This window comes from Marasmius oreades, chromosome 4 (genome assembly GCF_018924745.1).
Source record: "Marasmius oreades isolate 03SP1 chromosome 4, whole genome shotgun sequence".
Taxonomy (NCBI): Eukaryota; Fungi; Basidiomycota; class Agaricomycetes; order Agaricales; family Marasmiaceae; genus Marasmius; species Marasmius oreades.
In genome coordinates this window covers 2,745,821-2,756,997 of record NC_057326.1, presented here as the reverse complement: position 1 = coordinate 2,756,997, position 11,177 = coordinate 2,745,821, and the positions used below count along the sequence as shown (strand labels likewise).

General features: G+C 47.2%; 3 protein-coding genes across 4 annotated transcripts; all 3 read left to right on the top strand.

The window, feature by feature from the left end:
- The first annotated feature begins 2 nt into the window (after nt 1-2).
- Nucleotides 3-1,538, top strand: E1B28_007697 (uncharacterized protein). Of its 2 annotated transcripts, XM_043152461.1 has the most exons (5): nt 3-64; nt 113-352; nt 408-582; nt 637-701; nt 804-1,538. In XM_043152461.1, exons 1-5 carry the CDS (start codon nt 19-21, stop codon nt 1,445-1,447), a joined length of 1,170 nt encoding a protein of 389 aa, XP_043010547.1. In that variant the 5' UTR covers nt 3-18; the 3' UTR covers nt 1,448-1,538. The 2 variants fall into 2 exon arrangements, with proteins under 2 accessions (XP_043010547.1, XP_043010548.1); XM_043152462.1 differs by having other exon boundaries at nt 113-1,538.
- Nucleotides 1,539-5,891: 4,353 nt separating this feature from the next.
- On the top strand, nt 5,892-8,101 carry E1B28_007696 (uncharacterized protein). The gene is made up of 4 exons (XM_043152460.1): nt 5,892-6,131; nt 6,182-6,413; nt 6,470-6,984; nt 7,039-8,101. The coding sequence occupies exons 1-4, from the start codon at nt 5,931-5,933 to the stop codon at nt 8,011-8,013; spliced, it is 1,923 nt and encodes a 640-aa protein (XP_043010546.1). The 5' UTR covers nt 5,892-5,930; the 3' UTR covers nt 8,014-8,101.
- A 349-nt stretch (nt 8,102-8,450) lies between these two features.
- Nucleotides 8,451-10,873, top strand: E1B28_007695 (uncharacterized protein). The gene is made up of 4 exons (XM_043152459.1): nt 8,451-8,883; nt 8,952-9,439; nt 9,495-10,079; nt 10,134-10,873. The coding sequence occupies exons 1-4, from the start codon at nt 8,532-8,534 to the stop codon at nt 10,425-10,427; spliced, it is 1,719 nt and encodes a 572-aa protein (XP_043010545.1). The 5' UTR covers nt 8,451-8,531; the 3' UTR covers nt 10,428-10,873.
- The last annotated feature ends 304 nt before the right edge of the window (nt 10,874-11,177 follow it).

The following is an 11,177-nucleotide window of genomic DNA, read 5'->3' as shown; positions in this document are numbered from 1 at the left end:
ACCTGTCATCGTCCCGCCATGTCTTCGGAAGCCCAGCTGAAGAGCGAAATCGAAAGGCTAACAGGTATTTTTCTCGCCCATGATCCATCAAGTTGCTCACATCTCCTCACAGCGACCATTAATAAGCACAAGTCCTCCGTCTCTACCCAGCCAACAGCGAACCCATATCGAAAAAATACCTACATCAACCCCAACCTCAACCCGAATAATACATACACCCGTCCAACCCCCGGCCCTTCCAAACTCACTTCAGCTTATTCTCAACCTCCGCCTTTTTCCACTAAACCGAAAGAGGTTGTATTAAATGGTGTGGCTTTTTCGTCTTCCCGCCGTTCGTTGGTGAGGAAAGACCGTGAGTTCTACTGTCTCAATCAACATTACCTCGACAGTCCCGACTATTTATCTAGTTCCGAAGCCGACACCTACCATTCCACCCTCAAGTTCGGCTGTTCAATCTCAATACACAAGGAAGTCAGGACATCTCGTACCAGCAAGTCGTGCCTACAAACCACATTCTTCACGTGGGCGGCGCGGAGCTAAAAATCGCAACATGACTCTGACGAATGGTCGAAGACCTTATCAGTCCGTCCGGTTAATGGATTCGGGCACATTTTTAAATCTAACAAACGTGAACAGAGCTCGACGTATCAACAAGAAGATGAAAGCGCTGAACAAGCAATGTCCGCGATTCTCAACGACAGGTGCGCCGTCTTCAATCGACCAACGAATCAACCCAGAGACAGTCACTCTGAATGATATTCACCTTTCAATCCTTTGTCTTTCTTTCCGCTGCCTTGTTTTAGGTTCTTGCACCCATGGCCTTACTTGCATGTATCAGCATGATCCGTCCAAAGTCGCCATCTGCTGGAATTTCCTACAAGACAATTGCCCCAATAGTGACGATACCTGCAACCTCTCGCACGATCCAACTCCCGAACGCACACCCCTCTGTTTGCATTTTCTCAACAAAGGTCGCTGTACACGACCGATTTGCTTGTTCCCGCATGTCAATGTTGGACCGCGGCGTGGGGTCTGCCGTGACTTTGCGGTCCTTGGATATTGCGAAAAAGGTCTCGATTGCGATAAGCAGCATGTTCGCGAGTGTCCCGACTTTGCTGAGAAGGGTGCCTGTTCAACAAAAGGATGCAAACTTCCTCATGTGATTCGAGCAAATCGCAACAGGAAGCCGTCATCGGAATCAGCAGTAGCAACTTCAACGTCCACTTTATCCGCCTCTTCTGGTTCTTTGACTGGGACTGAAGGTGAAGACAGTATACTTCCTCTGACCGCTAATGATGCCCAGCTGGGCGATGAGTACATCTCACTAACCTTTAATGAAAGTGAAAGTGAGGAAGATGAAGATGAAGATGAGGAGGAGGATGATGATGATGAAGAGGATGAGGGTGATGATCCCGACGATGTCACTGACGTGCCCGTTGTGGGGTAAAGTCAATCTTCAAATCTATATATGAGCCGTTTGTACTTCGATCATTCCGAATATGAAAAGGATAGTTTTTGGACTTTGGACTAAACTTTCATTTGATTGGTCTGATGAGCGTTAGTTATAGGAAACGCTTCATGTGCGCAGATAGAAACGCGTTTATATGAATGATGAGTCGAGTGGTAAAGCGTCCCAGCGGGTACATCCCTACATGCATCTTACACTATCCCTAATCCTCATCACCGCTTTCTTCAGGACGAATGGTTTCTAAGGTCATATATTACTCTATGATTTTGGGTGAAATTGTGACCGCTTGAAACATTGTTGAGGTCGAAATGAAGGTCCTGCAGTCTCGCAAGAGCCCCGTATAAGCTTGACCTTGATCGAAAATGGAAAGAGCGGCCTGTGAAGAGATGCGACAACGACTCAAACCTGAAATATATATTTTTTGGAGCGTTTATTTGGCACCAACGTCGGTCCGCTAAGCCCGCATGCGGAGCAAGGAAACGTAACCTCGCCGGATAACATCTTCTCTATAGACCCCCGTTCCGGTCCTATATGACGATGACGAGCATGTATGTAGGTCACAGATAGCCTACGCTTTACCCAACTCTGAATCGACTTCAATGAAACCTGCCGGGACCACCATAATCTCTCGTCTTCCTCCGCCTCTGCAGGAAGCTTAAGATCCATTCGACAACTGGGCTCTCCGAGCGATGGCACCCTCGCTTTCCGTAAACAGCGGGACCACAGACACGTTCTACAAAGCCACAGGCGAACCATTGGTCAACATGTGAAGTTGAAGGTCGTTCATGGGCATTTCAAGGTGAAAGTCGGTACGTCGCTTACCTGGGCACTTTTCCTCAGAACGTAAAGCTGGGTTATCATAAAGTCACTCAGTAACTTTTTCTCCCTTTTTTCCACTCCAAATCAGCAACGCCGCCGCCAATAGCCTTGATAAAACACTCCTCTCCACTCAGATCATAAATGATAGAACGGTCGTCTTCACGTTGAGGGAAGCATACGGGATGATTGCGAACCATCAACATCTTGATAGATCTCGGGGCCGGGTTGGACGAGTCTCAGAGCCAGGTACTCCTACGATTCTATTGTTTCCAAACCCTCGTCATAACGGACTCCCCGGGACAGGCTCCTGAAATTCTCGCTGGGAGACTCTGTCAGGCATTCGAAATGAATCTGAAGATCCAACCAGTACGGTACTATCGGCAGAGAAATACACACCTTGGTCCTTTCATCTAGAGCCCTTTTGTAAGATTGAATATGCTTTGTATGGTTTTATAGACCAATTTCGCGCTTCAAAGACAGACCGCCGGTTCATTCAACATTCGGTGACGATGACAACTAAAACTTCGACCACACAGGTCGAAACCCAACGTCAACCAGGATATGCAAGATTCACCCGAACTCCTCGATTGGTTGATTGTTACTTCTCAAGTGTTGCCGATACCGTATATCGCCGTCAATTATGGACACTAGTACTGAAATTGCCGCCATACTTCATCGATGAGAAACCTTCGAATTTCCCGTCTCGCCCTGTCATGGAGAGAGCTGAGGCGGGTTCAGGCGAAAACCCAGAGAAGTAGTGGTGCTGCCAGCCTTGACACTGCGACATTATGGCCAAAATTTTTGCTTCGTCCGGCGGCGTAAGTAACTAACATGGATGAAGCTAGGCTTTGATGACTTAGGCAGATAATATCCGAATTTTGGAGTCATTTTGACGAGAAAATTCCTTTATGTAGCCGTGATAGGACGTAGGTAATAATACACCGAGATGCTCTCAGTTAATGTGCAGTACCCGCTCGCATACCACGAGAAACGGGAGAGCTTGAATGAATGAGTCAAATGATGTAAGAGCATATAAGTTATAGTGTGTCCAATGATAAAGAGTTCTAGGCAGCGTCGTTTTACAATGTCCAGCTTACGTCCTCATCGCCAGTTTCCTCGCAACGGATAGTTTCTAGAGTCGTACTCCATTCCTTAACTTTGGGATGGGCTTTGACCTAAAGCAGATGAGTTAGCGATGTGGAAGCACATAAATATCTCCCTCACTTTGTTAGGGTCGAAGTTGAGGACCTGTAATCCGGCAAGAGACGTGGCTCGCGAGAGTGCGACATATGCTTGACCTAAATCAAGGATATACTGAATGGCTTGTGAAAAGAGATGTGACAAAGAAGAACTTACCCTTCTCGAACACCTTTCCAAGATCAACTTTGACCCTTTCCAACGTCTGACCCTGCGATTTATGTATAGACATCGCCCAAGCCAAGATTAAAGGGAACTACATGTAAAACATAATCTTCAGTCGCAAGTCCAGTGAAAGGCACGCCAGCGTCCGCGTACCTGGGTTCTGGAAGCTTGGACTTCACCACTGGGTAACTCGACTTTAAAAGCTTCCGGAACGACCATGACTTCTCGCTTTCCTCCGTTGGGCACAACAAATTCGACGACCGGATATCTCATTTGCCCGATGCGAGAAGTTGCAGTTGGCTTGGATGAGGATGGTTTGGAGGAAGATTCTGGTTTGTCCCCTGTGATTGTGAACGTGTCATCGTTCTCCGTTTTATATACGGCAGGATCGCAGAATCCTATGACACGTCCCATAGAGCCATTGACAAGCGTTTCGTCAAGATTTTTGATCAACATCACCTGAAGGTCGGTTTTATTGGACGATCCGAGAACGTGAACGCGCCACTTGCCTGTGCACCTTGTCGTAGAACTAAGAGTTGAGGCGCCATAAAATTGCTCAATAATTTCTCCCTTTGCTGCAGGTCGGCGACACCGTTATCAATAGCTTTGTACGGCATCTCTTCTTCCCCCTTTAAGTGATTTAACCGCGTACTATTAGAGCGATCCACATCTTCACGTCGAGGGAACCTGCGGAAGGGATGTTTGCTGTCTCAATACACTTCAAAAGGCACGATATTTCTTACAATTCCGTTGGACCCAAACCGTCATCATAGTGGATTTCTCGGGACAGGCTCCTGAACTTCTTGATAGATTGCTCTGACAAACGTCCAAAACGCATCTCGTTCAACATGTCAACGAACTCTGTGGACGATCATCTATTGAGGTCGAAAACTCCGCATCGGCAGAGAAATACGCACCCTGGTCCGTCTGTCTGAAAACTTTGGTAAGGTTGAACGTTCTTTGAATGCTTTTAGACCAATTTTGTGCTTCAAATGCAAACTTTACTGAGCCACTGCCCTTTACCACGGGTGGCAATTGGAAAAAGTCGCCGGTGACGATAACCTGGAAAGGCCCAACGATCAATATAACGTATAGCGGTATGGAAGTTCCGCTGACTTGTATTCCTCCGAACGTCTGAGAATTCTTCCTCAATATGCTGCCAATGTCGCATAATTTGTCAAAAAGATCGCCGTCAACCATGGAGACTAGTAGGCGGTTCAGTTCTCGAACAATCACAAGCAAACTGCTGAATGCCAAATACCTTCATCAATAATAAGAACTTTCGTCCTAAGCCATCGAGTCAAAGCCTTCTTATTTCTCCTGACTTTCGTTGCGAGTTCTTGGGCAGACTCGATCCCGAGCCCAATGCCAGCAAAGGAGTGAATGGTGACACCACCGATGTTACAGGCAGCGATTCCTGGATAGATGTTCAGTCGTCATGATAACCCACAGCTAAAGAGTAGATGCGAACCGGTTGACGCGGTAATGGCCACCGCATCTGGAGCCTTCCCATGTTTAAGTCTCAAAGACTTGATAATTTCCCGAAGCAAGACCGACTTGCCGGTCCCTACAAGAATATTACAGCACATGTATGCGTGCTGAGTGAAGGATAGACGATCAAGAAAGGTAATCAGGACACACCTGCACTCCCAGTATAGAATACACTCAGTCCCTGCTTTACAAGTTCCAGTATTTGTGACTGTTCTTTGCTCAAAAACACGCCTGGAATTTTCTTCGTTGACTTTCCTCTCGTGGTAGATCTATTCGGGAGTTCAATCACTTTCGCTCTACTCGCTGTCCTTCCCGATGTCCCTATACGCTTAGATGTAGCAATTTCGTCTTTCCAAGACGCAGGAAACTCTCTTTTCTTCTTGGCTGGGGCATTGACGTCGTCATCGAAAAGAACTGACGAGTCAGAAGGACGCTTCTTGTTTGCGTTCTTCGAATCTTCAAGAGGTTGTACAATCTTCCCATTCGAAACTGACGCAAGAGCCTCTTGTATATATCTCATACGGTTCGAGGTTGGTTGGGGTTTAATGGGTGGCGGAACTGGATCTTCTCGGGAGACTTTGTTATCCGAGAAATCCCGCTTGACGGTACGAAGACCCGATCTGTACTCGCTAGTCTTCGTTCCGGACATGATGTTGTTGTCGTCGTCGTGAATGGGAAAGGTGCTCAGAAAGAGTCGCGTACTCGCGTCAACACGTATTCACGTGACTTACACTATATTCTAGATGTTGAAGTCACGGCTCACTATAAGATAATATAAAGCGCCGCCGGAATGAGCACGGAGCTTTCAGTAGAGCTGAACTGTGCTATCATTCACACAGGCTCTAATCTCCATGATCACTTCATCGTCCAGTTGTCTATAGGGGAATATAAACAGAAGGTGAACAATGGTACTGTTCGACGCACATTCACAAAAGCGATTCAATCGCAACTTCGTTTCGTCCTTGACCAAAGCGATCTATTTTTCTACAAGGTGAGATCTATGTTATCTTTAGATGCCAGTTTTTTTATCTTAAATTCAAGGTCATTGATGGCGGGCGTGTTGAAACCATTACGACTGAGACCGTTCCTTTACCAACGGAGGTGGGTGAGAGGATTCAGAATTTCGTGACTTTGGAAAGCAAATTGGGCGATTCAAGAAAACTGCCCGATGCAGCTATACACGTTGTCGTCGCAATTCGGGAAGGCGCAGCGCTCCGCTACAGTGCAGAGGATAACGAGGCTGTTACTCGACCGCTTGCTGGTGAGAATGAACGTGCGTCTTTTGTGTTCATTCCTGCTGCGATCTTGATAATCAATTAAATACACTAGGTTATATCCAGGCACGAAATACGAAAGTAAAATCTCCCTCTGTGGGATCGAAAACCTCGGAATATCTGAAGACGCAAGCGGTTGCGCACAAAGCAATATATGACGGCCTTCACTCGCCCTCTTCCATAGCCACCATTGCCCCGCCGCTCCATATCTTCCATACCGTCTTTCAACAATTCACACATGATGCTAATGAGTTCACCACCTCTTTACCTCCTGCTTTTCTTGAGAAGGTCCTTCGTCTGATGGTCCATGCGGCCACAATTAAGTCGGGTAATGAAGTTCAGTGGAATGCTGAAACTAGGACCCTCCTTGCCGCTATTCTGGATGGGCATGTCGTCACAGAAGCAAACTTGGATATGTCTTCCGCCGACGCTCTTTCCATGGTCGAGCTCGGTGACAATATCCAATTTTCGTTGCTTATTGGAGAATTCAAATGTAACCTCGGAGAGGCAGGATGTGATCTGACTATCCAATCCGGTAATTCGATGCGGCGAGTATTCCAGGATCCTACGGTAAGTGCTGTGCTTGTTTTGCTCTGAATCCTATCTGACCATGATGGTGTGAAGCACGAAACAATAGTCAATGCTTGTTGCTGTCCGGTCTTTATGATCGCTATTGGGGGACCGTGGCTCACCGTTCTGGGCGGTGTTTTGACAGATCGATTCATCGTCCAACGTCTCACAGATATGTTATGGCTGGCGCCGTCTACTACACACGACGATCGACGTGTACATCATGTCGCCCGCGTGTTTAACGCCCTTTCTAAGTCTTTGGGCACGCTACGGGACTTCTACACTGATATAGAGACCTCTGCACCTCCATTCGATCCTAGCAAGCCCCACCCTCGCAATTTTCCTTATCCTAACTCCTTCTTTCAGAATGGAGAACTACTTATATTCAGATATCTCAGAGCTCTCGAAGACGACTCACGGTGTGTCACCTATTTGGCAGAGATTGAAGGAAGAGAGTCATCCGGGCAAAAAATAGTCGTCAAATTTGTGGAAAGGTATGGAGCAGAGGTCCATGAATTTCTGGCGGCACAGGGACATGCTCCGCAGCTCCGTTTTTATGGCGCTCTCCCTGGCAGGTCTGTCCAGAACTCTCAAACAACGGCACCACAACCCTCCGAACGATATACCAACTGTGTGAGCCCAACCCCGGCCACCAACATGCAGATGGTGGTGATGGACTATGTTGAACCCGCCTTCAGCATGCTCCCCCATAACGCTCCAGAGCAGCTTCGGCAGATTCTCAATAATCTGCATGAGAAGGGATATGTCTTAGGTGACCTTCGTGAACCGAACATCATCATTGACTCTGAAGAGAAAGTCAAGCTAATTGACTTTGATTGGGCTGGACTTTACAATAATGAAATTGGGGACAGTGCAGCTTCAGCTCTGGTTGATAATGAGGCCGCACAGGATTCCAGGTTCACCCATTATCCCCTTTCATTATTTACCAATCTGTTCTTAGGTGCAAAACCACTCTATCCCATCCGTCCTTCCCATGACATTGCAATGCTTGAAAAGCTATTTTCCTAATCACGATCTCCTTTTCTCTGCATTATCAACCTATGTGCCTGTCACATCGAACATGTTGGGACCAATTTCTGTTGCCAACGTCAATGCCAAATCTTTTGAGTATCAAAGTTTGCATCACTCCGGGCTAGCTTGGAGCCTGCTGCGAATAAACGCGCGGAAGCTGCAGCTAATTTTTACCGGACACTGGGTAGGATAGCGCCACGGTTAGATCAACGATTTCAATCTTCTGCCGATAAGAGCTTCCCTCAAAGTTCCCTCAAAGTGAATACACAGATCAGTAGATAACAAGTTTATTTACCAATCCCGAGCATCGTGATGCAAGAAAACTGAGGGAGAACACGAAATTTCAATTTATAAACGCCTGAAGCCATAGCCGGCGATATAGCATCCAAATCCAGTAAGCGAACCAAACAATCCATTGTTGAACCAAACAAGACGCGCCTCTTGAACTCGTTCGACCATCATCACCACTAAATGGTCGTATCTTGAAAACTCTCTTTCATCGCCCATCTTTCTCCATGTCTGGCCTCAAAAATTCTCCTTTTGGCAAACGTTTGCGCGCGTCGCACCAGAAGTCCGACGAACGGTCGCTCAAAAGAAATTGTCCCCGGATTAACCCAATTTTTGGAGGACTTTCGTCTGCTCCATCATCGACGCCCTCATTGGACTCGGGGGCTGGCTCAAGCGAGAGCAGCGGTTCAGAATCGCCAATTGAACTTCCTAGAATAAACAGAGATTATGGAGACAGATTCGTGCCATCGAGAGACGCTGGTGATATGCGAACATCCTACCACCTCATGGAACAAGGTGAACCTTCCACTCCTTCGAAGAAGAGCAGAATCATTCCTTCAGAGTCCGACGCTCTTAAAGGTACGTCTTAACCTTATGAACAGCTATAGTTCTCCCAGCGTCTCAATCAGCTTTGTACGGTACAACAGAACAAGCAAACGCTCTTTTTACATCTGTCCTTCACACTGAAGTCACTCCCCCATCACCTCATCGACCCGCTTCCCCAACACGCCCTATAGCATCCACCGCTATACTCCCTAGTACTCCAACTCGCAAGCGCCTTTTTGCCTACAACTCGCCCTCGCACTCCCAACCCAGCACCCCGACGAGGAGATTGGATACTCCTACTGATGAGGCCTATTCAATGAGCCCTGTGAGGGCTCAGAGTAGGCAACTGCTCGAAAGCCCTCGCAGACAGTTACGTAGCGTCTGTAAGACACCTTATCGTGTTCTGGATGCTCCAGAACTTGCGGAAGACTTCTATTTGAACCTCGTAGATTGGTCCAGTACGAATGTTCTGGGAGTCGGGTTGGGTTCGTGCGTGTATCTTTGGACCGCCCACAACGCACAAGTGTCGAAACTCTGTGACCTAGCAGAACAGAGAGACACTATAAGTTCAGTCTCGTGGGTTCAAAAGGTACGTTTTATGTGCATTTCACTGTGACGCAGTTATTGACACTTATAGTTTTCAGGGATCAACGCTTGCAGTAGGGACCCTATCAGGTAGACTTCATGTCTACGATGCCCACACTCTTCAACTTCAAAGGACTTACGAACAAGCTCACCTCCAGCGCATCGGTGCCCTTTCGTGGAATTCCTACATCTTGTCGTCTGGCTCTCGTGATCGTCAGGTACATCACCGAGATGTACGAGACCCCAGCTCCCGTCCTTTCAAGCGATGCTTGGGTCACAAACAAGAGGTTTGTGGGCTCAAGTGGAGCGGAGATGGCGGTGTCACTACTGCAAATCTGGCGAGCGGCGGGAATGACAACAAAGTCTGTGTTTGGGATTTGCGTGGCTCAAAACGGGCTCAGGCAGCCGGGGCTCCAAATGCTGGTCGTGCTTTAGGTGGAGTTACAGGAGCAGAGGATGGTACAGGGCCTGGAGATGTGCCTTTATGGAAATTCCATGAACACACCGCAGCGGTCAAGGCCCTAGCATGGGACCCCCACGTGTCTGGCGTGCTTGCAACTGGTGGAGGAACCCAGGATAAACACATCCGATTTTGGAACACGGTAAATGGAACCATGCTTAACGAACTGGATACTGGTAGTCAGGTATCACCGCTTTTTACTTGAATCTAAATGTTCTGCTGATGCATTCCTCGATAGGTCTGCAACCTCATATGGTCTCTCACGTCACACGAACTTGTCTCGACCCATGGATTTTCTTCTACTACTGCTCAGAATCAGATATGTATATGGAAATACCCAACGCTCAATATGGTTGCTTCGCTAACTGGTCACACCAACCGTGTGTTGTATCTAGCCATGTCTCCCGACGGGGAGACTATAGTGACAGGCGCGGGAGACGAGACCCTACGGTTCTGGAATGCTTTTCCCAAGAAGGAAAGGAATGAGCGCGAGGCTGAGAGTCGACTGGATTATGGAAAACTTATCCGGTAGTTACTTGGTCCATTTACTTCTCGGTCTTCCCCTTCGCACTCTTCATAAGGAATAGCTAACGTCAGTTCACTCAACATCGGCGTCCATTCTTTCCTGCAAATGTCTATTCATGCTTCTATTTACTCTGCATCGTCGCTGACATTCTTCACCTTGTATTCTTCCTTGCATTTCCATCTTCATGTTCACATAGCTCCATCTACATCTCTTGCACACTCACCTACACCACTATCCTGCCCTCTTGAGCTCTGTTAATGCACATACCAATGCTATCGCGCTTTACCGCATCTTTCAGGTTGATATATTCCTTTTGTTCATGTTGATACAATATCTCACTAAGACCCTATCGATTTGTTTACGAGGCTAGTAGTTTTCTGCTCCTTGTGTGTTGTTCTTTTAAATATTGGTTCTATCATGTTTGATCCGGTCTAATCAATCCTTGGAAACCCATGCTCCTGACGTCGCTATCCCTCCAGTTACAGCTAGATGCCATATGACATAACCTCCAAAGATTCCTCTGTGAATGTTGTGAATTTATCGTTTAAAAAAATCGAGTCGACGTTCACCACAGTCTCCCATTCAAAAATCCCCAAGTATATCAGGTATAATCACGCAAGGGCTGCCCTGGAAAATCGTACGACACTGAATCACTACTGGCACCGTTTTAACTGAATTATGAAAAGGCTGGTGGTGGACCTTCTCTCCAAAAGGAAGACCGGAGTTTGTGAGCATCCAAGGAAAAAAATAAGCCGT